General features: G+C 36.4%; 2 protein-coding genes across 9 annotated transcripts in view; one reads left to right on the top strand and one right to left on the bottom strand.

Moving 5' to 3' along the window:
* Positions 1 to 3,684, bottom strand: part of PIKFYVE (phosphoinositide kinase, FYVE-type zinc finger containing) — a 91,279-nt gene extending 87,595 nt beyond the window's left edge. For 2 of the 8 annotated variants that reach the window (XM_034431848.3, XM_034431864.3), the window contains exons 1-2: positions 3,461 to 3,644; positions 1,241 to 1,263 (exon numbers count right to left, since the gene is read on the bottom strand). In XM_034431848.3, the coding sequence (XP_034287739.2) occupies positions 1,241 to 1,263; positions 3,461 to 3,532 (95 nt within the window). In that variant the 5' untranslated portion in view covers positions 3,533 to 3,644. Of the gene's footprint in view, positions 1 to 1,240; positions 1,264 to 3,460 lie in introns of all 8 variants that reach the window. The other 6 variants (XM_034431858.2, XM_087882149.1, XM_034431897.3 and 3 more) reach the window with 4 other exon arrangements.
* Positions 3,685 to 3,713: 29 nt separating this feature from the next.
* On the top strand, positions 3,714 to 23,996 carry IDH1 (isocitrate dehydrogenase (NADP(+)) 1). The gene is made up of 10 exons (XM_034431956.3): positions 3,714 to 3,968; positions 5,401 to 5,593; positions 10,960 to 11,087; positions 13,396 to 13,687; positions 14,326 to 14,431; positions 18,150 to 18,327; positions 18,854 to 19,005; positions 21,432 to 21,572; positions 22,139 to 22,301; positions 23,217 to 23,996. Exons 1-10 carry the CDS (start codon positions 3,871 to 3,873, stop codon positions 23,308 to 23,310), a joined length of 1,545 nt encoding a protein of 514 aa, XP_034287847.3. The 5' UTR covers positions 3,714 to 3,870; the 3' UTR covers positions 23,311 to 23,996.
* The last annotated feature ends 1,435 nt before the right edge of the window (positions 23,997 to 25,431 follow it).

Raw genomic sequence — 25,431 nt, 5'->3', positions numbered from 1 at the left:
CAAGAGCAGGATGAAAAAAAGGTATTTCTGAGAATAATATGCAGCTTGCATATTATTCATATTAATTCAAAATCATAATTGTATCTTCCATAAATTTACCACTGTCTAGCAGTCTTGAAAGCCAAATATGGCCTCCAATTTACTAGCTAAAATGAAGTTGGCTTCTTTGTGCTCAATGTGCTTCGGGAACTCAGCCAAAGCAGTTAGTTATAGTTTAACATGTTGTGGGTTAATTCAGTAAACTATGGATCATTTAACCATGAGTTAGTATATCATGCAAACATGGCCACAGATGCCATATACTTAGAAGCAGTTGTTTTTTTCATATCTAGCTCTAGGATAAACCAATAAAACAACCACTATCAATAGATAAAGTGATGGCAACCATTATCAGATTTCTGCTTATAAGATTTCTTTGAAAATCTAGCTGCTTGGTGTCAGATACTGAGAACTAGGCTTAATGTCTTAGTCTTATAGTGGCAATTCTTTTATTTTTAAACATCCCTCTCTTCTCCAGTGCTACACCATATTTAAACAAAATCTCTTATTCATTCCATTTCTACCCACAATGTCTTTGAAACAGGAAGTCTTAGGAAATTATGTTATCAATGTATTATGATCAAAGAAATATTTATACAGTGCATAATACTGTACTGAAATATATACCAAATTTTGGAGCCTAGTTGTAATCAGTATCTTGTGACCAATGACTACCATAAAATTAACATGGATTGGCCACACAAATAAGAGCATCCATTAAGAAAATGTAATTCACATCCAACTTATTTGTTCCTTCATCACATTTGGAAAATAGGAATAAAACACGATTCCCACGCAGCCTCTTATCCTGAAAAAGTTAAATGCAGGCTGAATTAATGTCAGTAGAGATTCTTCAGATCATACCACCATAGCTCAAGTAGGCAAACAGGAACAATTTTAATCTAAGATGAAAGAATATGGTTCAGATAGGATTCCAAAGTACTTTATTCAAAATTATTTTTAAAGTCATGTGGCTGAAAGAAATTGTTTTTCTTAAAAAATGTTACCACCATTATATTTGAAGGCTTTCAATTTAATTGGGGCTTTAGTCAATTTAGTTTGCTGATCTTAACTAGTTAATTAAATACTTTTTATACAAATGCTATTATAAAGATGCTTCAATTATGCTAATTTGGGGGCCTTAATAAACCTAGTCATCAGTGTGATATAAAATGAAACTTGGAAAGGACGTTGGTCTTACCTGACACATCTCTTCTCAGTGCGCTGCGGGAGAATAAGACAAATTCAAATCCTATTTAACCATGGAATGACATTGGAAAATCAATAACTTTAAGTTCATACTACTACACAGGATTGCTGCAGCTGTAAGGATAAAGGAATCTTTCCCTCCTAGAGGAATCATCTCTTACTTTAATAAGGCAGAACAGAGTATTAAATCAAGTGAACTCTATCTATGTAACTCTTCGGTATTATCAGATGCCTCTCACAGGATACAGTAGTAAAGCAATTCCTTACAAATTCTATGTTAACCTCCGATTAATTGAATATATATAACAATATATTGGCGAAAATATAAGAATTAATATAACTTGTTGTCAATGGTACAAGTTTGCAACCAAGCTGAATTGATGGCCGTTTTATACTATACACTGAATTGCAAACTGGCTAATTGCATTCAACCATAGTTCATGGTTTGCAATGTTGTACAAACCTAGAACTGAGCTCTAAGGGTTCTGGGTTCATAATTAACTATGTCATACAAGCAGAGAATGTTGCTATAAGCTCAATTTTTAAGTGGAAGAAAATATTAATTTTAAGATCATCTCAAAAATGTATCAACAATTTACCTAATTGTTTATTATTAAATTTATTTGCTGCCCATCTTGTGGTTTGAGGTGATTCTGAGCAGTTTATTGACTCAAGAATATACGTTGGATATTCAAGAAACCATATAATAAAAAACTGATCCAAATATTTGAAGTATACTCAACAATATTTTTATTCCCATAGAGAAATAATTTAATCCTTAAATTGGGTTTTGAGTTTCTGGGGAAAATATTCCTTTTTATTTTTTTCTTAAACGTATAAAATGTACTTGTGAGATACGCAACATTTGATCTTAATAACTGTAGAATCTACTATAATAGTTCCTGTGTTTTAATAAATCCTGATATTTAATAATTGTTAAAACTGCTTATTACCTAGAGATAAACAAAAAAAAACCACTTTCAAAAAACAGTATGCTTTAAATGTAGATTTAGCATAAGTCCCAAACTTAAGAATCCATGTTGGATAAAATCCACTACACTTATATTTGAGTATTTCCAAATATATCATAATGTTCTTCATTAATTCACCCACTTGAATAAATGGTGTTCAAAGGAGAAGGGGGAGATAAAGATCACAGGACTAATAGGGCTGAAAGTTAACTATTCTAACTAATGCTATAAAAATTAGTTTCCTTTTCTTAAAATCAATGCTCACAACAAGGCTTTCAGGGAGTTTTTATTTCTAGAAGGATTCCCATTCCATCTTTCTAAATCAGGGTAACAGGACTTAATGTATCCAGATTCAAAAGGGAATGTTCATTGGCCTTACACATTTCATTTGAATGTGGGTGCTATCAATTATATGACCTGAAATTTTCTCAGTATCTTTAACCTTATGCAATTGTAGTTCCACCCTGTTTTAAATCAAAGTGCCTCTACAAGCCTATCCCAACAGAAACCCAAAATTGGATGCATTGGGAAATGTGTGCATCACTCACTCTTTGTTCCAAAGGTGTACAATTCAAAGTAGGAGCAGTTTATCTAGTTGCCATTTTAATCAGTGACTGTAATAAAAGCATTTTCATTCACCTAATTGGCAAAGATAAGGGTTCTTACACCTTTCAAAAGGATCTAGTTGAAGTATGTAAGCAAGTGCAACTCAGCAGACAAGGGTAAAACAATCTCAAACAGAGCAAAATGTTCTCCCCGCTGCAGAACTTCTAAACAGGCAACAACCCTCTATTTTGCAATTGTTCATTTCAGCAGCAGCTTTTTTGGAGGCTTCCTTTCCTCACAAACCACGAGACAAGACACAGCGGCTGCTCCTTCACGGGTAGCAATACCTCGTGTCATCTTTCCCCACTCCCCAGAGTCCCGATACGCCCTGCAGGACCCGAATGCTAACTTTCCCACCCCCAAATCTGGTTTACTGAAATGCTACACACCCGCGCAGTAAGAAAAAACGGGACAAAAATCGGAAAGGCACAGAAACGAACTTTACGATTTAAGAAGAACAAAACAAAAAAAACTATTATGGCTACGGTGCAGCCCCGTGCGTAGGATCGAAGACAGTCTGAGACCCATCAAGCTAAAAACACGGACTCTACGAGGCTGCGTGAAAGCCCCCCCCCCCCAAAAAAAACTTCCTTTCCTCGCGAAGGAAAAAAATCGCTTTGTTCGCCGCCTCTCACCAGGCTCCAGCAGGCTCTTTCTGCCTCCCGCCACGGGTCTCCTGCGCTCTGCTCTCCAAGAGGCAACACCATCAGAGAAGGGGCGGCCAAAGGGAGTCAAGACGCCCGGCTAAGGCAGCAGCTGACCCGGCTTGGACGCGCTCCCTCCTCACCATCTACTTCCTGTTTCTTCCCCTGCGAAAGCAAAGCGGCGGAGGAGGAGCTATTCCAGCGCCATCTGCTCCGGCCTCCCGCAGGCAACCCAATTGATGCCGGAGAGATGGAGGAACAGATCGCACACAGGCATTAACCAACGACCCGGCAATCATCGACCAACGTTTTCTATGCCGTTCAGCTCGAGTGTACCATACTACAATAACCGGTAACGCGCGAAGTGGATACGAGAAACGGGGCACCAATTCTCCCTGAGGATGAGGCTGTGTCTGAAGTTTTGCAGCTTCTCAATGCGAACATGCTCTCTCTTTCCCCGCAGCAAAACGGGGGGTCCAATCATAGAGCAGTATTACAGGTAGCGATGACATAACAACCCGTCACTCTCAACTCGCGTGTATGTTGAAGGAAGAAACTTGAGGCAGGCAACAGAGAAAATACCATTATGATGTATAAGTCTCCCTTTCTAAAATATGCACCCCAGCCTCAGATTTGGTTTCTTAGTGAGGATTGATCCAATAAATTCCTAAAGAATAGTGTGTCAGTTAAATCGAGGCTGTACAATAGCAAACCAATGGAATGCAGGGAGCTGTCGTCTGTGAAGTCTTATAAGCCAATTACCGACAGCTAATGTCCGACAGAAAGGTCCGATTTGAACTCAAAACCCAACTAATTTGGGGCGCTTAAATAGCAGCACCCTTCAGTTCTCCAGTCTATATAAAACACTTCAGAATTATAGGAACAATACCTGATGGCCATTTCACACCTACAAGGAGTCAATATTTTGCATTGTCTGCTTCAGTGTTTGACAATTTTAAGATGTCCACAGAAGTCCACATATCTTAAAGCTGTCAAGGCTGAGAAACTGCGCCTCTCTGCTTTTTCCTGAGGCCTGAATATGTAGATAGACAAGCGAACATGACTTCTGGAACGTGAACCATGTGATTCCGTCCCATGACATCCCTTAATTAATTTCTTGCTTTCCTTTCTCATACAAATTGGCCCCTAGGCTTGCATGAGGACGAATTAATGACGCTTTGCGTGAAGGAGGCCAGCTATCTGAGTGCAAAGCTTTCAGCGTTCTTGAAAAAAGCAGAGAAAAGCAGCCAAGTGTCAAAATAAAGCCCAGCGGATTCTCTGCTTGTCCTTGGGAGCTTCTCTTTGCTCACGACTAATCAGGGTCAAGATCAAAGATCAACGGCAGTCAAGCTTCCTCTTTGGAGCTTCCTCTTTGGACAGCCGGATCAAATCCTACCATTTCAAGGATCTGAAGCCTGAGCTGTTCTGTTAAACCTTCGGAAGCCGGAGACAGTCCGCGAAATCCTAAACTTGCAATCCCGCACCCATCCGACTCAGCCCAAGCGACAGGTTACGCTTGCCAGTGGTGGCAAGACAAAGCAAGAAAAAAAATGCATTTGTGTTCGCTGCAATAACTAGCTTGCATCTTTAGCGCGTCATCCCCGTCCTTGTCTCCGATCTACCCGCGGGAACATGATAAAATCACCTTTGTTCTACTCCACTTCTTTATTCTGTGTGTTCTGTGCTCTTAACCCCTCCCCCCTCAAATAAAAAAAAGCTTCTCCAGTCATTTTCCTTCGCTGGTTCGTGACAGGCGCGTGGGAAGAGCGCATTGGCGAAGCGGTTTTCCTCGTTTTCTCTATTGGGCAACTGGAGAGTAAAGGAGGGACGAAATATCAGACCTTATTGTGGGCCTTACCGAGACCGGGAGGAGGTGTGGCCCTAGCAGGCTTTCATTTAAACCTGCTCTTTTTTTTTTTAACCTATTGCAGAGTCTACGCCCCGAGTAAAAGCGACGGCGGTACCGCTAGCACCAGCAGTAGCAGCTACCCAAGCGTAGAGCTCGACCGTGGCAGTGGGAGCGAGACGAGCAGTGACAACCCAAGCTCTCCTCGTCCTGGGATCTTCCAGTCCTGTTTTTCCAAGTCTTCCAAGTCGCTCAGTGATTCCTATCTGCCCAAAGAGGTGAGTCTCCTCTATTTCTTCGCCTTCATTTCTTCGGGGTGCATGGATTAGTCGGCTCCAAATGATTACTGTAAAGCAGCGAGCCCTGCAGTGTCTTAAAGGCTGGCAAGGGTTATTGTGCCGCTGAAGCAACAAATAGCTTAAAAACTAAAATGCTATTATAAGGTTACACGGCCCTTTTTGCTGTTTTTATTGCAATTACCTAGTCTGACTGCGGCTTTGGACAGGTTTTTTTTTAAAATGACATGAAAAGCCTCTTTCATATGCTGTACAAATCCTTATTTGTGTTAGAATTTCCTGGTTTCCAGTTGCTTGTCACTATTGATTCTTTGTCCCCACCCTCAAACATAGAAGTCAAAATGGCTGAGAAAGCTTTTCACCTTTTGTGTTATATTGGTTTGGTTAAGTTTGATTGCAGACTATTTTCTTTATAGCATGTTGTAACAACTTCCTTGCTCCTAGAATAAGAGAGCCAAATGGATACATTTGTCCAGTTTTAGTCTAATCATGATTTATGTGTGGGATTGTGGGATAGTTATAGTAATATTTGCACAATTAAATTATTTCAGAAATTATGTTAAATTCAATATGGTAAAATCAATTTCAGGTTTATTCCTTAATTGATTATGAGTTTGGAAGTCTTTGTGTAAGATAATGGATTTATATCATAATCACATTATGGCATTCTGCATTTAGGTTAGTTTTTTGGGAACCAACAATCCATTACAAGTGTGGCCATGAAAATGTGAAGTGGAAATGTTCAAAATAATTGGTCCCAATTTTGGCTTGATGAGATAAAATAGTGGCTGGGGCTGCCCAACAAAACCAGCATTTTAATTTGAAGTGTATTTATTTTGTTTATTACATTTATATCCCACTTTATGTCATTCAAGGTGGCATACTTAAGGTTTCTTTCATTGAAGTCCACTGATTTTATTAAGTATATTTAAAGAAGTAGTTCTGGAAAGAATGGTAGGAAATCCCAGGAAACAAAAGGATCATTTTAGCAGCCAATTATTAAAGTCTCTACAGCCTTGCGCATTTGTGCTGATTTTGCTGTGAGGTGACATATATTGACATCCAATTTCTGCAACAAGATAATGAAAAATATGTAAAATATCTCTGAGAACTATAATCTTGCCTACAATTTTTTTCTTAGTGTTTTCTACAATCAGGCCTGTTTAATTATGGATTTCAGAATACTGGTTATTTCAACATCCAATATTATGCAAGCACTCTTCTAATTGCAACACCTTTTCCTTTTTTTCAAGTCCCTTTCCCAGACATGCACTAACTAAGTCTTAAGGGTTGACACAAGGAAGGAGAACCTATTTTGCAGATGGATGCTATTTCTCCAGACAAATGTAAACCTATACAGCTAGTCCTTGACTTATGACCACAACTGAGCCCAAATGTTCTGTTGATAAGTGAGATGGCACACACCCTTTCTTGCCATAGTTAAGTGAATTGCTGCAGTTGTTAGTAACACAGCTGTTAAGTGAATCTGGCTTCCTCATTGACTTCGCTTGTCTGAAGGTTGCAGAAGGTGATCACAACCCTGGGACAGTGCAACTGTCATAAATATGAGCCAGTTGCCAAGCATCTAAATTTTGATCACATCTATGCAGATGCTACAATGGTCGTAAGTGTAAAAGATGGTCATAAGACACTTTTTTCAGTGCTATTGTAACTTAGACTGGTCATTAAATGAACTATTGTAAGTTGAGTACCTGTAATAATGTTTGCATTTTGCAGTAAGCCACTTTATGGTTCATTTGGACTTGCTTAAGCAGCTTTGCTCTGATAGTTACAGTTAGTTCAACCAGTGATGGTCGAATGATGGGTTAGTAAAATATGCAAATAGATTAAAAACTTTATTGTCACTTTAAATGTACACTAATCAGCATTAAAATGAATTCTTGTTGCATTCTGCTTTCAAAAGAACTATTATGTATATACCTACATACACATATATGACAGAGAAACATCAGTCTAGTAGTTTGAATGTATACCTATACATGGCGGAAAAAAAGATTCCTACGAATTTACAAGACTGATGGCATAAGGAACAAATCAGGCTGACATATATAATGTTTCTCTAATATGAACATAAGTTACATTTCCACTACAAAACTTTTATGGACTGGATGCCATTTCATTATATGATGGAGATAGGAATCGATCTTGAAAGCTTATGCCAGAATGAATACTTTGCTTCACCGTGATGTTTCATCACAGTTTATCACATTTATAATATCTGTGTAACAAACCCTGATTTATATTTAATAGTGTCATTTAACAGTTTGTTGATTTCATGTTCAAATATCTCTTTCCATAAGGAAAATAATTATTTTTATATTTTTAAAAATATATCTTGCAGCAATACAATAAGTATTTCTGCCAGTTTGATGATTTTGGAGTGTTCTATTCTTATATACTCATATGAATATAGCCTGGCCAAACAGTACAGTAGTACTATAGTATACAAAAAGTAATTTTAGAGTGGCGCCTACAGCATGTGCTTCTTTCATTGATTCTTGCATACAATGTTAGATATCTTCTGAAGGTAAAATTGCCAAGTCATGGCTCTTTCATAACCAACCTTTGTAAGCAAATACCTGTGGGGATTATCAATTGGCCACGGAACTTTTTAAAGTTTTAAAACTTTTGTTGACTAAGGTCAAGGGGCAGGTAGGAGCATTTTATTTCCTTGAATATCTTCCTTTGAAGGATCTCATTTTCAAAAAGTAAATATATAGAAACGGTCCCTTTAGCAGCCAAATAGACTTTATTAAGGAAAGGAAAAGAATGTGCTGGCTATACAAGCAGGTGCCTGGAGTGCAAATATTTAGGCTTCTCCAAAATGCAGAGTATGGTAGTGTCAATCAGAACAAGCTCTACATTTTTATTTTATTTTATTTTATTTATTAAACTTATATGGCTGCCCATCTCACAAATGTGACAAATGTGTCATACAAAACAATCATAAAATTAATTTTAAAAACATTCAAAGTACAAGTACAAAAATTAATATTGGTATAAAAAGCTAAGACAGAACAGATTATTGGTTTTTATATTTGAATACTGAATTTTATGTGTTTTTTCTATTGTTGTGAGCCGCCCTGAGTCCTTTGGGAGAGAGGGCAGCATACAAGTTTAATTAAATAAATAAATAAATAAATAAATAAATAAATAAATAAATAAATAAACAATGCCAACTAATCAAATTACCATTTCCTTGCATTTCCTAGGCTTTTTTACATAGGCAGGTTTTAAGGGAGTTCCAGAAGGGTGGTAGAGATCTAATCTCAAAGAGGATGATGTTCCAGAGGACAGGTGCCATGGCAGAAAAGGCAGATGTCCTGGGTCCCATGAAATGGAACTTCTTCACAGATGGAATCTGCAACATACTACTTCTACCAGATCCAATAGGCTGGGAAGGTGTAATTGGATAGAGGTTGTCCCTTAAATAACCCAGTCCCATGCCATGAACCAGTACTTTGAAATGTTTGTGGAAGCAAACTGATAACCATTGCAGCTCATGAAGTAGAGGCGTAACGTGTACTCTAGGGCATTTTATACCAGATGAAGCTTCTGGATATTCTCTATAATTCAGCTACAAGGTGGTCTGTAAATAAAGGAACAGTTATTTAATCCAGAGTTGCTTAGATATTGGGAAGCATACACATTGAAATTATCTCTATGCTTGGTCAGCCAGATGTTTACACGGGATCTTGCATTTTTATTCACTATCAAGTCCTTCTTGAGAACCTGAGCAAATGTAATTGTCTGTCTGTCTGTCTGTCTGTCTGCCTGCCTGCCTGTCTAATTACACACACACACACATAAAAAAATGTAAAATCACAGCTGCCAGTTCTTTAGCTAGTATTGGCCTTCATACTCAAGTGTTCCTCCTAAAAGCATAGGATGTTGTAATGTATTGGTATAGCATATGTGACAATCCAACCAGTGTGGCCTTTTTTAATTGACAAATGGAAATTTTGTCAATACACACATTTTGTAAGTGTTATCCAAAAAATTTTCATATGGTATCCAATGTGTCAATAATCACTGGATCTACCTTGGTTGATTTATGCCATAATCATTCAATTTCAATTTTCAGATCTTGATGTTTCATGTTTTTCTTCAGTTCTTTGTCTTCTAATCTACTGTCCCTTGGTGTTACCACCTCATTTATCCATACTTTCTTCTTTTCAATCATAGTTAAATCCGATGTGATATAAGACAAGACTATAATTATGTATTTGAAAATCCCATATTTTATCCACCTCATTTTTATTACTTTTCAGCTACCAGTATGTGTTCCTACCAATTTTTCATTACTGGTACAGGATAATTTTTACAGATGTTTCAGTGATTCATTTTGGTGACTGTATTTTGAGGTTAATAAGTTTTTGTGATCATCTTGCTCTTGAGTTTATGATCTGAAGTTTTTTGGGGGGGGTTACTTTTTTGCAAAATCTGACTTTGAATCAATTTGACAATTTTTTCAATTGTGACTTTGATTGCATTAGTTTAAATAATTTACTCGTGAGCAGCCAAAATCAAGCCTTTAGATTCTGTTTTTAATGTTACAGTTGTAAGCCAATACTACATTTTATCTTTATCTACTTTCACCTTGATTTTTGTAGATGTTGACCATGTAATGCTTTTCCTTGCCAGCATTCAGTTCATGTTTTATTGCAGTTGATGTATGTTTCTCATACATATTAAGTTCCAATTTTTAACCATATTTGTTCTTTGGTGTCTTACATAATCAGAAATGTCTTCCTCTTCTCAACTTCAATTCCCAACTTTTGCTTTAATGATTTTCTTTCTCTAGCACAATGGAAGCAATTTGAGTAACCTTATTTTACATGCAACTGATGTAGATTCCATTTCTGAAACATGAATTGTCTCAGACACATCCAGCTGAAATTCAGGGCTGGTCCATTCACTAACTTTCAGAGTTAGTTGATTGAACTAATTTTGATCTTCCCATAACATGTTATCCCCATTCTTATTGATCCTGTTAGAGATGTTATACAAATAGGATGTTTGTACTGTAGTTGGAAGTCTCAGATCACAGTCTTTCACTGCATAGCTTATTGAAGCAGATTCCTTGTGATTACATTCCATATATATCCAATTATTTTTGAAGAATAAAATTATTTTGCTCTTTTATCTTTCATTCAAAGAAACTAAAAATTCAGGGTTCATGTTGTGAGACAGGATACACAAAGCATATAGAAGTACAAAACATGTACACTTATAATGAATTAACTTGCTTTAAGAGCAGATTTTGGGCTTAATTAAAAAGTTAAGCTGGAGATGAATCAGAACTTCATGTGTTTTCTTTCCATTAGCTCACAATGTCTAAAAAAATCAATGGAGGCTCTGTGGTTGAGATGCAAGGGGATGAAATGACCCGTGTGATATGGGAGCTGATTAAGGAGAAGCTGATCTTTCCCTACCTGGACCTGGATCTTCACAGGTATATCTTCTATACTGTGAGGAAAATGCAGCTTATGTGTGTTTTTGCTAAGTGTTAGTTCTGGTACTTGAAAAAGTCTGAAGAAATAACACAATTTATATTTCGTGTGTATATTTTCAAAACTTCCTCCTTGCTCTTCAAATTGTGACATTCCCTAACCAAACCTTTACTTTAAAACTGGAAGGTTCAGGTACATGAATTGGCCTGAAGATAAGAATCTGTTTTCACATTGCAGCATTCATTCAGATGCTGTTACGAAGCCCAGCTACTTCCAAGGCTGTCTTGTGGCTTTAAATTAACCAAATTAACTGAATGGTCACCATTTGTTCGTGTGTTTTTTAAAGTGCCATAACCATCAGAGAAATGTAATAGATTCCATCACTGCACTATGGAAAATAGCTTCTTAATAAAAGCTTTTTCCCCCAGCCCACAAGTTAGAAGGTCCTAGCAACAGCATTTTTGGGTCATGTTCCCATTATGTTGCCTTCATTACATCCCAGCCTTGATTGTGACAGGTTTAAATTTAAATTATCCATATAGAGTGGCCATTTTTCCTCTTATTCCCATAAAGTCTAAGGGCTGTCTGAAGGTGTATAAACTCTGTTAAGCTTTGTAACCCATTAACTTAGAAGGAACTCTGCAAACTGCAGTGAGTTGAAAAAAGTTAGGTATTTACAATGGGGACAACAGCTTTCATGCTAATATAATTTTCTGCTAATTCAAAGAAGGCTAGTACAAGTCAACTGTGGAGAGTTGTAAACCTGCATCCTTTCTTTTGGACTCCATTTAGTTCAGATATTCCATAAACCTTCAGAAGCTACAGTGGCAGAGGTGACATCACATGGCATTTAATCAATTGGCTGTTCTATTGGTTATCAAGGCCATTAAAGGAACCCCCTTGATAAAAGGACAGCAAGTTCTTTTAATTGCATCAACCATAAACGAAAGCCAGAACATTTTGAACTTTTCCCTACTTTCTCCCATACTTTGTTCCCAGAAGGCTAAAGGAAGGTAGGCAATCACTTGTCTAACAAGATGTGCTGTTTTGCAATGCTGAAGCTGCTAAAATACTACATGGGTCTGATTTCTATGACATAGTGGAGCCCAGATAATATATTTTTATTTCTTTTTTGTCCTTCTCTTAAAAGGGCAAATATTCTAACCAATACAATTTAGGGCAATACCATTGGTTTATATAGAATTTAGTGCATATATTAGTGATATTTTCTAGTATTCCTTTCTTTAAAATTCCTGCAGTTTACTTTGTATGTAACACTAATAAACTTCAGTATTAAAGTGTTTATTTAAATTGTTTATATGGCCACTTATTTCATAACAGTGATTCTGGGCAGTGTACAAGTATTAAAACAAACCACAGCATACAACCAATGACACCCAAGGATAAAACAAATTATTTCAGTCACAGAAAAGGCACATCACAGCAGCAGGATTCAATCTAATTTCCTGAGACCTAAGATCCTGTGCAATTGTTGAAGTTTTCCCAAGAGGCAGTCTAGATCTTAAGCAATTTGAATAAATTATCCTTGTTAATAACCCACGAGATTATTTCTTTTGCTTTTTTGATTCAGAGTCCAAACTATCCTTTTTTCCACTCCACTCCTCTATTATTATACAAGCAATGCAATAAACCCTTCTGTCTATAAACCCTGCCCTGCTGCAACTTTCTGTAAGAGTATTAAAGTTACTGACTCTACTAAGTAATTGTGCATTATTCTTTCAAATCAGTCTGACGTTTGGAGATAAAGGCAGTAAATAACACTGCACTGATTTTTTTTTTAAAGATATTGCTCTTTCAGTCCAGTTTGCAGTACAAACACAAAGTTCCTTTGAAGGGCTATTGGACACCACTGAGATTTTGTCTTTCAGTAATTAGTATGAGTTACCCATAAAGTCACTAGGAGTCCAGGTTGACTTGATTCATCTAGCAGATTGAACATCAGCTTTTTTTTCCCAGAAACAGCTCCAGCTCTTTCTCTCTCTCAGCTTCCTGTGGCAGACTTTGCTCTGGAACTGATTTATCAAAGCTGTTTTAAAATGTTTGGAAAAGGAAGACATTCTCTTTTACCACTAGCTTTGGAGTTTGGATAGGCTTACTAGTGAGTTGCCTTCACTGGACTTAAATCTTGAGATTCTCCATGGATTTCTGTGGCCAGATCTTGCCTCCTTTCCAGGGATGCTTTAAAAATAGTTTCTTAGTACAGTATAAATCTGGGAGATGGAGCCATTCGTAAATGAAGTGACTATGTGGTTATGGTTAAATGTCATTTATTGGGGACTTTCTTTGCAGCTATGATTTGGGCATTGAAAATCGTGATGCAACAGATGATATGGTTACAGTGGAAGCTGCTAAAGCTATAAAGAAATACAATGTAGGAATCAAGTGTGCCACAATCACCCCTGATGAGAAGCGTGTAGAAGAGTTCAAGCTAAAACAGATGTGGAAATCACCTAATGGAACCATTCGAAACATTTTGGGGGGCACTGTCTTCAGGGAAGCCATTATCTGCAAAAACATCCCCCGATTAGTGTCTGGATGGACAAAACCCATTATTATTGGCCGCCATGCTTATGGTGACCAAGTGAGTATCTTGAACAATATTTTATGTTTATCCTTTAACTTGCATGACTTCTTACCACCATTAGAAATCTTGATTAGAGAATACATGTAATGGGGAGCAAAATGCAATCTGGTTTACAGCATTATATTAATTGTTATAAAGCATGCATGTAATAGCATTTAGGTTAGAATAGATGAGTAGCAAATTGCAAGTTTGGCTAATGATTAAAATATACTGCTCAAAAAATAAAGGGAACACAAGCAGAAGACATCCGAGATCTGAATGAATGAAATAGCCTTATTAAATACTTTGTTCTTTACATACAGTAGTTTATACACTGCTCAAACAACTAAAGGGAACACAAAACTACTGTATGTAACGAACAAAGTATTTAATAAGGCTATTTCATTTATTCAGATCTTGGATGTCTTCTGCTTATGTTCCCTTTATTTTTTTGAGCAGTGTAGTTTGAGCCTTTTTTCAAAATAGCATTGAAGTTTCCAGTTTTACTATATAGGAAGCCATTTAAGGAGTTATCTTCTTTCCCACAGCCTCAAGGCACAGCAATAGAAATTGTTTCCAAATAGATATGGTACATTATGACAGGTTTTGTGTAGAAGAACGTTTCATCAAAATTGGTACTGTTTTTTGTTTTGTAGTACAGAGCTACAGATTTTGTGGTTCCTGGCCCTGGAAAAGTAGAGATGACATACACACCAGTGGATGGAGGCAAACCTGTAACTTATTTGGTCCATAATTTTGAAAGTAGGTATTTTGAATTAAAGAAAGTGTTGATCAAAAAATGGCTGGTTGTGGAAAATTGGTGAAGACTATAAAAAATGACAGTAAACTAATCAGTTATCTTCCTGTAAGCTTTTGTATGAATTAGATAATTGGCACTTGAGGGTCAAACTACTAAATAATGGAAAAGTGGGGTCCATAATCAAGATTAGCAACTGGAATCAATTACATCTAAGCCTCTATGAAGTACTCTTTGGCCAATTTCCCAGGTGCTTATCTGAAAATGTAAATGTAGAGGGATTAATAACAATATGGATTTGGAACTGACCACCAGTCTGCTGGGTGGATGAGAAATCTCATTGTTACCTTCTCATAAAATCTGTGTTTGGTGTAAGAAATGTGCAGAAAGTAATTTTCCTGGATTTTTTAATAGATTCTGTTATCACTATTGCGTCTTTTATCCTTTTCACTATCTCCACCTCTTTTTTCAGTGGAAAAAACAGTTGAAAATTAGAGTGATCCAAGATTGCTTTGATGTTGCACAAATAGCTATAAAACCGACTTCAGTAATTGTGAAACCTGTTGGAACAGTGGTTGTGAAACCTCATGCATCTAAATCTGCCTTACTTTATAGAAGTCATGCAGTCTTCTGGAGGGGATAGCCATACCAAATCTAACAAAATTAAATATAGCTTGAAGAATTTCTACAATTCATATACTATTCTCTAATGCCTATACTTAAAAAAAGAAGAAAAGAAAAACAAATACTGAAGTATTCTAATTTATGCTTGGTAAAGGAAATCTTCACATGCTTTCCAGGTCCTTTTAAAAGAGTCTTCCCCAATATGTCTTCTAGTGTATGGGACTACAATTTCCATAATTCTGAATAAGCCTAATCTCTTATTGGAAATAGTGAAAACTGCCTTTAAAATACATTAAAAGTGGGAAAGGATGCTTTAGAGACAAATCTGGAAAATGCTAAGGGCAAATAGGCACAAATAGTGTCTTCATAATCAGTTCCTTTGAAATGCTGAAATAATCTCTGAAGTAAGAGAAGTATATTTCTGTAGAAACAGGTCATAAAATGGAGCAGTAAGTGAAGCATTATAGGAAGAATTACAAAGGTAACCTTGAGATCCCTTACTTTTGAACCATTTAAAATATTGGTCTGACATTCTACATACTGTATGGAAAGTTTCATAATATCTTATGCATGAATTACAAAAATCTTAATAAAAGTTTTGCAGTTTAGGAAGATAACCTGGATAACAGAGAATATCTTGTGATATGCAAGGAATTTCCATGTCTCCCATTTCTGAATCCCCTCTCTGAATTTGAGTTGGCCAGTGTTGGGCATAGATAACAATACTGACTTACTTGGTTGAGTATTGTACTTAGGAGAATACTTTCAACATTCAGGGGGACTTATACTACAAGGGTGATATATGTATTGTAGTAATAGTAACCTGAAAAATCTTTCTTGAAGACAGTTTGAAGGCTTACATTCACCTATCCACAACATTGTGGCCAGATTCCTTATTTTTATTTGTGATGACCAAGAATATTTTAGGTTGATACTACAGATTCTCTGTGGGAAATAATATAATTGCTTTGTTGCATTCCGGTCTTTATGTAAATAAGACACATTTATATAAGATGTGAGCCAAATTCCTTTCATGTTTCCTGTATATATTTCCCTTAATCAGCAGGATATGATTGTATTAACTGGTAGACATACAATGTTTCATATCTGTGCAACTTAATAAAACATGCATTAAGAAATAAAGAACAACTGATGGCTATGGCACAGCCAATAAAATTGCTCTAGTATGTATACTGCTTTACATTGGAGCCATGAATAAACAGTTGTATGCTGTGTGCCAACTGGTACTGAGTGACAAGTACAGGCTGGTGCGTGACTGAAAAAACTCCAGGCATATTATATCTTTGTGTTTCATTCCCAGCTAATGTAATTACACGCTTCTCAACTTGGCAATTAGAGGCCATAATTTTAACAGCTTCCAGGTAGTAATTCCTAAGTTTCTAACAGTATTCCTGTAAAATAGACCAATGTTACTCCCAATTGTTATCTTTGGATCATATTGCTATAGTAATGTTCATTTCTGAGCTTTATCTTTGGATTTTGTTACTTTTATGAACATTTTAGAGTGTTTTTTCTTTGTAGATGTTACTAATTTATTTCATTGTAATTTTATTAGACTAATTAGAATAACAACTAATACAAACTGAAAAAAATAAAAGATGGAGAAAAGAAAGAAAAGGGGAAAATAGAGAAATAGAAAAGAAAAAAATACAGAAGCTTCCTATCTTCATCACAAGTACAAGTAATTCTCTACACAACCACAATTGGGATCAGAATATTTATCCCTAAGTGATGCAGTCACTAAGCGAGTTATGTGACTGGATCTGATTTTATGAATATTTTTACTATAGTTGTTAAGCAAATCACATGATTGTTAAATGAATCATGTGGTCGTTGAGCAAAATCAGGTTCCCCAATTTGTTTGTTGGAAGCATCTGAGGTTGCAAATAGCGATCATATGACCACAAGATGCTGCAACCTTTGTAATGGCAGTAGCATTATGAATAAGTCCAGTATAGGTTTATCACGCCAGATAGGAATTGGTTTATAAATACAGTAAGCCTTTTTTACTGACATTCCTGAGTTAGTGTGTGATCTGTTCTGCATCATTTTGGAAACCGGTTTTTGCTCAGCATTAGTCTGCCTTTCTTCATAATATTAGTTCTAATTCTGCTCAGTAGTGGCATGTTCCTTTTGAGAGTTCAACAGGATTCAAATGACCAAAACAAATGTGGCTTCAGATATATTTCATAATTTGCTATAATTTAGAGGAAATGAGGGGCCCGATGTTTCTTGGCTGCAAACTTTAGCCAATTAAAGATTTCACATGACAAGCAAGTGAATTCTAATTTCTGCAGTTTTTGTTTTATTCTTTCTGACTTGGAATCATGAATATGAAGGGAGGCGCGGTTGCTCAGTGACATAATGACACTGGAGATGCTGTTCCGGTGATTCGAGTCCTAGCACTGTGTGTCGGGGTGAGCTCCTGTCACTCACCTCAGTTTCTGTCCACCTAATGGTTCGAATAAATGTTCTACAGAAGTATAGAAGTAGATAAATAGGTACCAATTTTGGTGGGAGACGAGTTGGTGCTTTATACAGGCAATCAGATTCCTGCCAGTTCTGAACTTTCCCAGTTGTGGCACCCAGTTATGAGGTGGCTCTGGAAAGACAGGGGGCCTTGGATAATGCTGCATGAAGAGCCACTTGTCTTTCTTTCTAGTGCGAAGCCAGTTCAGCCTCCTATGACGCACCTTGGGAAGCATGCAGGCATGTCCTACAACAGAGCTGGTAAATTGACAGCCAAACTATTCTGCAGTTAGTATGTAACTGTGGTTTCCTGGCTAATGTAACAATATATACACTAATAATAATGGATATGAACATCAGTGAGCAACTTGGTATTACATGTAGTAAAGAGTTTTGTTGCCTGTTTGGAGCCTTATGGTTACATGACATAAGGAAATTTTCATCTATGATATCTAATATACAGCCAACTAGTGATATGAATTGGTTATCAATCAAGCCTTGAAAATACTGTTCATATGAAAGAAAAAAGACTGAACTCTTGTGCTGTTAGGAAGCAAAAGTTTGGTTACATGCTCTCTTCACTTCATATTTCTCTTTTCGGTGATGCAGGCTGCGGAGGTGTGGCTCTGGGGATGTATAACCTTGACCAATCCATCAAGGACTTTGCCCACAGTTCTTTCCAGATGGCATTGTCTAAAGCCTGGCCTCTCTACATGAGCACCAAAAATACCATTTTGAAAAAATACGATGGGCGCTTTAAGGATATTTTTCAGGAAATCTACGACAAGTAATAATACTTTATTACATATTTTCACTTGCAGGGCTATCTCTTAGAAAAACTCTACTATTTTTTGTAAGCTTTCATAATGGAGTAATAATTCCTGACTCTGAAACTTTATTCTCAGAAACTTTTTTTAAATGAATTCTTCAAAATTAAATGCAGAAGATACTGAACCAATTGTAGATATTAAACTATGAACAGAAGGGGATTACGAATATAAAATTAAGAAAACTGCAAAGTTGCAGTATATTTACTGTGCATGAGTGGTTCACAAAGTTTGTGAATGAAACTAACTTGTTTTCCCAATCTGTTCTTAGTTGCTTAAAACAGCTCTCTCTATATTGAAAAAAAAGTTGTTTGCTCAGATAAAATGCCCATCTCCCAGATGACATTAAATACAGAAAAGAAATGTTGTAGTGAAAGAATTTAAAGTTCCTCTCCTACTTTCTTTTTATGAAAAGACTTTCGAAAGCATGAGATATGCCAGACCTGTGACAAACACAGATAACATTCAGTTTTCTTTCCCCTCCAGAGAGTACAAGTCAAAGTTTGAGGCCAAAAACATCTGGTATGAGCATCGACTAATAGATGACATGGTGGCTCAAGCACTAAAGTCTGAGGGAGGATTTATCTGGGCATGCAAGAACTATGATGGTGATGTGCAGTCTGACTCAGTTGCCCAAGGTATGTTTAATGCCTCTAATGCATTGATTTTCATAGCATGATAACTAGCCAGATATATAGCTTTGCACAGAATAACTACAAATATAAACAGAATCACCTTGCTAAGTTTTTATTCTGTCTTATAAGTCAGCTCAATGCAGTATTTCAGCAAAGGCCAACCAAATGTCTAGAGCAGTGATGGCTAACCTTTTTGCCGTCGTGTGTCAAAAGCGGGGGGGAGCGCGGGGGGAGGGTTGCACGTGTGCGTGCCCACACCAATAATTCAATGTGCCCGGGCCCTCCCCCACACACATGCATTTGCGGCCCCCCAGCATTCCCCCACTTTTGGCATGCAATGGCACAGTTCACTCCTGATGTCAACATGGGTATGTCCATGTAGTTCTCTTGAAGATAGCCATTGTCATAATCTAGAACACTTTTTCCAGCTTCCTTATCTAGCCTATAACCTTAAGACATGTATCCAAGGAACAATTAGGCTCTCTGTTGTTTATCTTTCGATAAACAGAGATCGCCTTCGTATTTTCGATAAATATGAAATCGCCTTCTATGAGATAAATATGAGATCGCCACCAATAGCCTCCCACCGGCCAATACGCTCCCACAGAGCGGGGCTCCTCAGGGTGCCGTCGGCCAAACAACGTCGTCTGGCGACACCCAGGGGGAGAGCCTTCTCTGTGGGGGCACCAGCCCTCTGGAATGAGCTGCTCCTAGAGGTTCATATGATCCCCAACCTGCGTACATTTCGCTGCGCCCTTAAGACTCTTTTGTTCCAACAGGCCGGGCTGGCTTAATATGAATTTTAAATTGGGTGTTTGTTAGTTTTTAACTTTGTGGGCCAAATTTTATATATTCGTTTTAAATTGTTTTTAAATTTTGTGAGTTTATATGTGTTTTAATATGGCTGTACACCGCCCTGAGTCCTTTGGGAGAAGGGCGGTATAGAAGTTCAATCAAATCAAATCAAATCTTTCGCAAGATCAGCTAGGTTTGACTAGGTAGTGCCACCTTCTGGGAATTTAAATTACAAAGAAAGGCAAATAAATTCTAAGCACTAGCAAACAGCTGATGAAAATTATCATCATCCCACCTAGGCAATCATGCTGAACAGCAGTATGCTCCAGAACTTCAACTATCTTACTCAAATTTGTAAAAGAAGGATGCAAGGTAATACTATACTTATAGGTGCTCTCGCTAACAGTATAATTCCAAATACAGGTAGTCCTCGACGTACAATCACAATTGAACCCAAAATTTCTGTTGCTAAGACAGACAGTTGTTAAGTGAATTTCAGTTGTTAAGTGAATTTGCCCCATTTTACAAGCTTTCTTGTCAAGGCCATTAAATGAATCACTGTGATTCGTTAAGTTAGTAACACAGTTGTTTAAGTGAATCTGTCTTCCCCATTGACTTTGCTTGTCAGAAGGTTGCAAAAGTTGATCACATGGCCCCAGGATATTGCAACCGTTATGAGTCAGTTGCCTAGCATTTGAATTTTGATCATGTGATCATGAGGATGCTGCAACAGTTTAAGTGTGAAAAACTGTCATGTCACTTTTTTCAATGTTGTCATAACTTTGGACAGTCACTAAATGAATTGTTGTAAGTTGAGGACTACCTGTATGTCACTGTTAGTTAAGGAGCTAACCTTATTTGAAAAGGGAAGGAATGGCCGTATGTAGCTCATGTTAGAGTGCATTGCTACAAAATTACTGGGCAACCCTATGATTTTCTTAATGTTGGCCATTAAAACTATACAATTAACATATTCAGGAGGTTTACAGAAGTCTTGACAGAAGTAGCTTTGTGTATAATTTATTAGGTAGCTTCAGCTCATAATTATAGTTTTATAATTGTTCTTTTTTGAGAATAATATAAACGCTGAAAATTCAGCATTTGGTCTACATCACCTCTTCCCTAATACTGCTGATGTTTCTTTGGATTTGTTAATGTCTGAAGCCTGGTTTATATGCTACATCTTCCAAGTGAAGTTAAGACCGGTTGCTTTGGGGGTGGTGGGGGTGGTGTAACACGTAATTATTGTGTGATAATAAATTTGCTCACTTCTTACTGGAAAGGTATTATTCTGCCTATAAAATTTATATTTTCACATATATTTTCCAAAAGCACACATCAAATTTCTGTTTGAATCAAATCAGGTTTAGTGTAACAAACTTTTTTTTATTCTTGAATAAACAAGAATGAAATTGTAAAAAAGTTTACTTCCCATAACAGTTATCAGTAATGCCAGATAATCACTCCTCCCACCCCCAAATTGATAGTTTTCCTAGCATTTTAGATAAAAATAAGTAGTCAGGTTAGTTGGGTTTCCTCTGTCTGCTTTTTAAACCTGCTGGGGTCAAGAGTTGCCAAACAAGGAGTGATACATTTTCAAGTGCCCTAATTGCCTGGTTCATTCTCCTGTCTAGGTTATGGATCTTTGGGGATGATGACAAGTGTCCTGATATGCCCCGATGGCAAAACTGTTGAGGCTGAAGCTGCTCATGGCACAGTGACTCGTCACTATCGCCTGCATCAGAAAGGCCAAGAGACCTCCACTAATCCCATAGGTAAGTAGGTTCCACCATTCCCAGTCTAACCTAGATAGTGTCTTGAATAAATGTCACAGCATAGCTCCAATGAACCTTTGAAATCATTAAGGCCTATTAGCAAAAACATTGACTCAAAATTAATCCTTTGGGCCTATCAGATTACATTTAAAAATATGGAATGTTTTCATTATATATGTGGCTATTATTACGTCATTTATGGTGTTAAATTGAAATAAATATAAAAGCCAAACTTGTTTCCAGGATTGAAGCAATCTTTAACCAGTCTCTAATTATTTAACTGGTGTTAATCTTATGAACGCTATTCAAGGGAAGAGATTCCAAGTATGGGAAGTAGGAGAATTCTTACCACCTTTGGTAAGAACCAAAGCTATGTAACCACAGGCTACTCTCTAAAATCTGCTCAAGAACAAAGTGGAATTACTTCAGTGAACATTATCAATAGTCATATTGAACAATCAACATAGATTGTTAGGTTCTCTTTTAGATTGAGAGTATAGAAAAAAAATAGTGTAGGCAATACTGTTTGAACAGTGTTGTTGAGTTCTCTCTTCCTATTTTCCTAGCATCCATCTTTGCCTGGACCAGAGGTCTAGCTCATAGAGCAAAATTAGATAACAACAAAGATCTCCAGAACTTTGCTTCAGTCTTGGAGGATGTCTGTGTAGAGACAATCGAAGCTGGTTTCATGACAAAAGATTTGTCTGCTTGCATTAAAGGGCTGCCTAAGTAAGTGATCTGTTTCAGAGAAATACCTGAATGTTTTAAAATTTATTTATTTATTTAATGAATGTATAGGCCATCCATTTCACATAACTCTGGGTGACTAAAATGTCCTATCTGTTTTTCAAAAATTTTTAATAAATACACTAATTGTCTAATAATAAAAATCAAATCAAAAATCATTTAAAAGATTGGAGACAACTACATTATAAAATCTAATGATTGCAATGCTTGTTCAAGATCAGTTGCAGCCAATGTCTCTTCTATATTTTAAGAAAGATTTAGGACTGTATGTGCTAATGTAACTAGCATTTGAAAGATAACCTATTTATTATATGCTTTAGTTACAAGTACAAAGTCAAGAAATTATTCAAACTGCTAAGTATGAGTTTTTAAGAGTTTCACCCACACACAAAAAAACCCCAGACAAACTAAATTATATCTAACAGAGTTTTTTGAAAATGTAAGATACATGTACCCATTGATTACAGGTTGTCCTCATCTTACAACAATTGAGCCCAAAATTTCTGTTGCTAAGTAAGACAGTTAAATGAGTTTTGATCCATTTTATGACCTTTCTTGGTATTGTTAACTGAATTGCTGTTAAGTTAGTTAACTTGGCTGTTAAGTGAATCTGGCTTCCTCATTGACTTTGTCAGGTCACAAAAGGTGATCACATAACCCTACGACAACCATCATGAGTCAGTTACCAAATACCTGAATTTTGATCACATAACCATGGAAATGTTGCAACAGTTGTGTGAAAAATGGTCATACATCACTTTTTTCAGGGCCATTGTAACTTCGAAAGGTCACTAAACAAATTGTTGTAAGTCTACCTGTATAAAAAATAGATACCTTGTTAGAGCATTTCTTATACTCTTGAATTTACACTAATGTTTTGCTTTGTTTTAATCACAGTGTAAAACGCTCTGATTATTTGAACACATTTGAATTCTTGGATAAACTTGCTGAAAACCTGAAGACAAAATTATCTTCTCAGCCAAGATTGTAAGAGCTGGGCTTGAAGTATTTGCTCTGGAAAGACAACTGTCTCGTGGATGGATGAATGACTATATTATGTATTATGTATATACATACATATATACACATACATAGAAGAAATAAGGGTAGCACTTCAAAAAGTAAGAAATCAACCTGAACCTTGTAATGATCAAAGTCTCTCACCCTCTAGCTTTCTGTAATGTTAAGAGAGGGAAAGGTAACAGCAGAACCGATGTTTCTCTCTATGGAAAATAGCTTTTTCCTGGTCAGGAATTAGGGGAATTAATATTTGTTTAAGGGGAATGGGCTCTAAATTAAGTCATGTTTAAGAATTTTACTTTCTAACTCATTAGGTTATATACAAAATGCAGAAGATCCTTCTGACAAACCATTTTAATGAAACTGAAAAACCTCCAGCTTGATATGGGTAATGCTCTAAGAGGATTTTAATTACTTGTGGTGGGGAAGAAGGGAAAAATATTTTACAGGAAACTTTATTATGACATATAGCCTTGTACACAGTACAGGCAGAAACAATCCTTTCATTTCCTTACATCTGGGAGTTGACTAAAGAGAAAGAAAAGCTGCTTTCTGCTTACACATGTAGGTTAAGATGGAGCATTTCAAACTAACGTCACCCAATTTGGATTGGTGCTAGCATTGGTTTTTAAAGCAGGAAATAAACACTAATACCCATTCTTGTGTCCTGTGGTCTGTGAACTGTAACTTAAAATCCAGCAACTTACACATTTCTTCTGCCACTTGAAAGGATATAGAATGTTCAGTTTAAAAAGGCTGGACAAGTTTTAAACCAGTGCACAACAGACTAAGATATACGAGTGCAATAGTGCCATCTTGATATGTAAGTATGAGCATCTCTTGTCCCCTAGGAATCTGGAAAAAATTGGGAATTGCAGATTACATTCAACTTTTCTATAGGGTAGGCATTGCTGTTGGACCTGTGACAGAACTGAAAATATGATGTACATTTCCAAATTAAAGTGTACACAGCCATCATCACAAAACATCCATTGATGGAAGGCAAAATACCAAGATGGGAACCATGGTGGGAACATAGTTTCTAGTCTCCAGGATGCTCAATTCACATTTACCTTTTTTTCCTGTCCAACAGTTCTCATTCTCAACCAAGCACAGAATTGCAATCATCATCTAATTTTTAAAAAATGTGTGATAGAAATCATATATGGGCAACACATTGGATTTGCTCCACTTTTTCCAGAAAATTTATCATAATGTTGTACATGCCACATCAGAAATAGAAAAGGATTAGGTAAATTAGATAAAATGTTTGCATACAAGAATCCAAAATAAGCTATTCTATTTTGAATTCTTTGGAACTATGTTCAAAGAATAGTATGTTAAATGATTGTGGGGTGGAGGAGGAAACAGTGTTACTGAAGTACTTTGTGACACACCAAATGCCCATTTAATTTAAAAAAATTAGGAAATTGAAAGTAATACATAGGGATAAGCCTTTACAAAAAAAATGCAGCTTTTAAGCCTTCACTGAGTTTATACTTACCTTGAAATGTATCTACCATTTCATGGCCTATTGATTGATGGAAAAATCATATTAACTTATTTTTAACATCTTGAAAAATGTGGTACAATTGCGTTTGCCTGCCCCCACAACAAATTCTGAAGAAGTAGATCTAGATTTGAGATGGAACATATTTTAACATCCCTCCACTGGGAAAACTCTGTTACTACTTTCTCCTTGTGTAATATTTCTGTTAAAAAAAAGATGACAGTAACTTCCAAAAAAATAAAGCTGTCTTAATTATACATTCAAGGTTTTAAAATACAGTGGAAGCTAAACTTAGTATCCTTTCTTTAAGAACAAAGATAAGATTCATTTGGATATTAAAAATATCATTTACAATTCTATCGATTTAAGAAGTGAACAATTTTACACCAATTACTGAAACATTATTTCAAAAACTCTGAATACATTAATCTGTCATACAACAAAATAATACTCCATAATGTATTTTTATATTTTTTCTTACACTGTTTTCTACATGAAAATAAGTTGTGATTACGTGAAATCTGCTTTCCAAGCAAAATGAACTTTTTGACTTTCTTATTTTCCTTTACAGTACTTGGATTA

Source organism: Pantherophis guttatus, chromosome 1 (assembly GCF_059756535.1).
Source record: "Pantherophis guttatus breed Tessera chromosome 1, ASM5975653v1, whole genome shotgun sequence".
NCBI classification, from domain to species: Eukaryota; Metazoa; Chordata; class Lepidosauria; order Squamata; family Colubridae; genus Pantherophis; species Pantherophis guttatus.
Note: the sequence above shows the minus strand (reverse complement) of the source record. Positions and strands in the feature narration are given on the sequence as shown.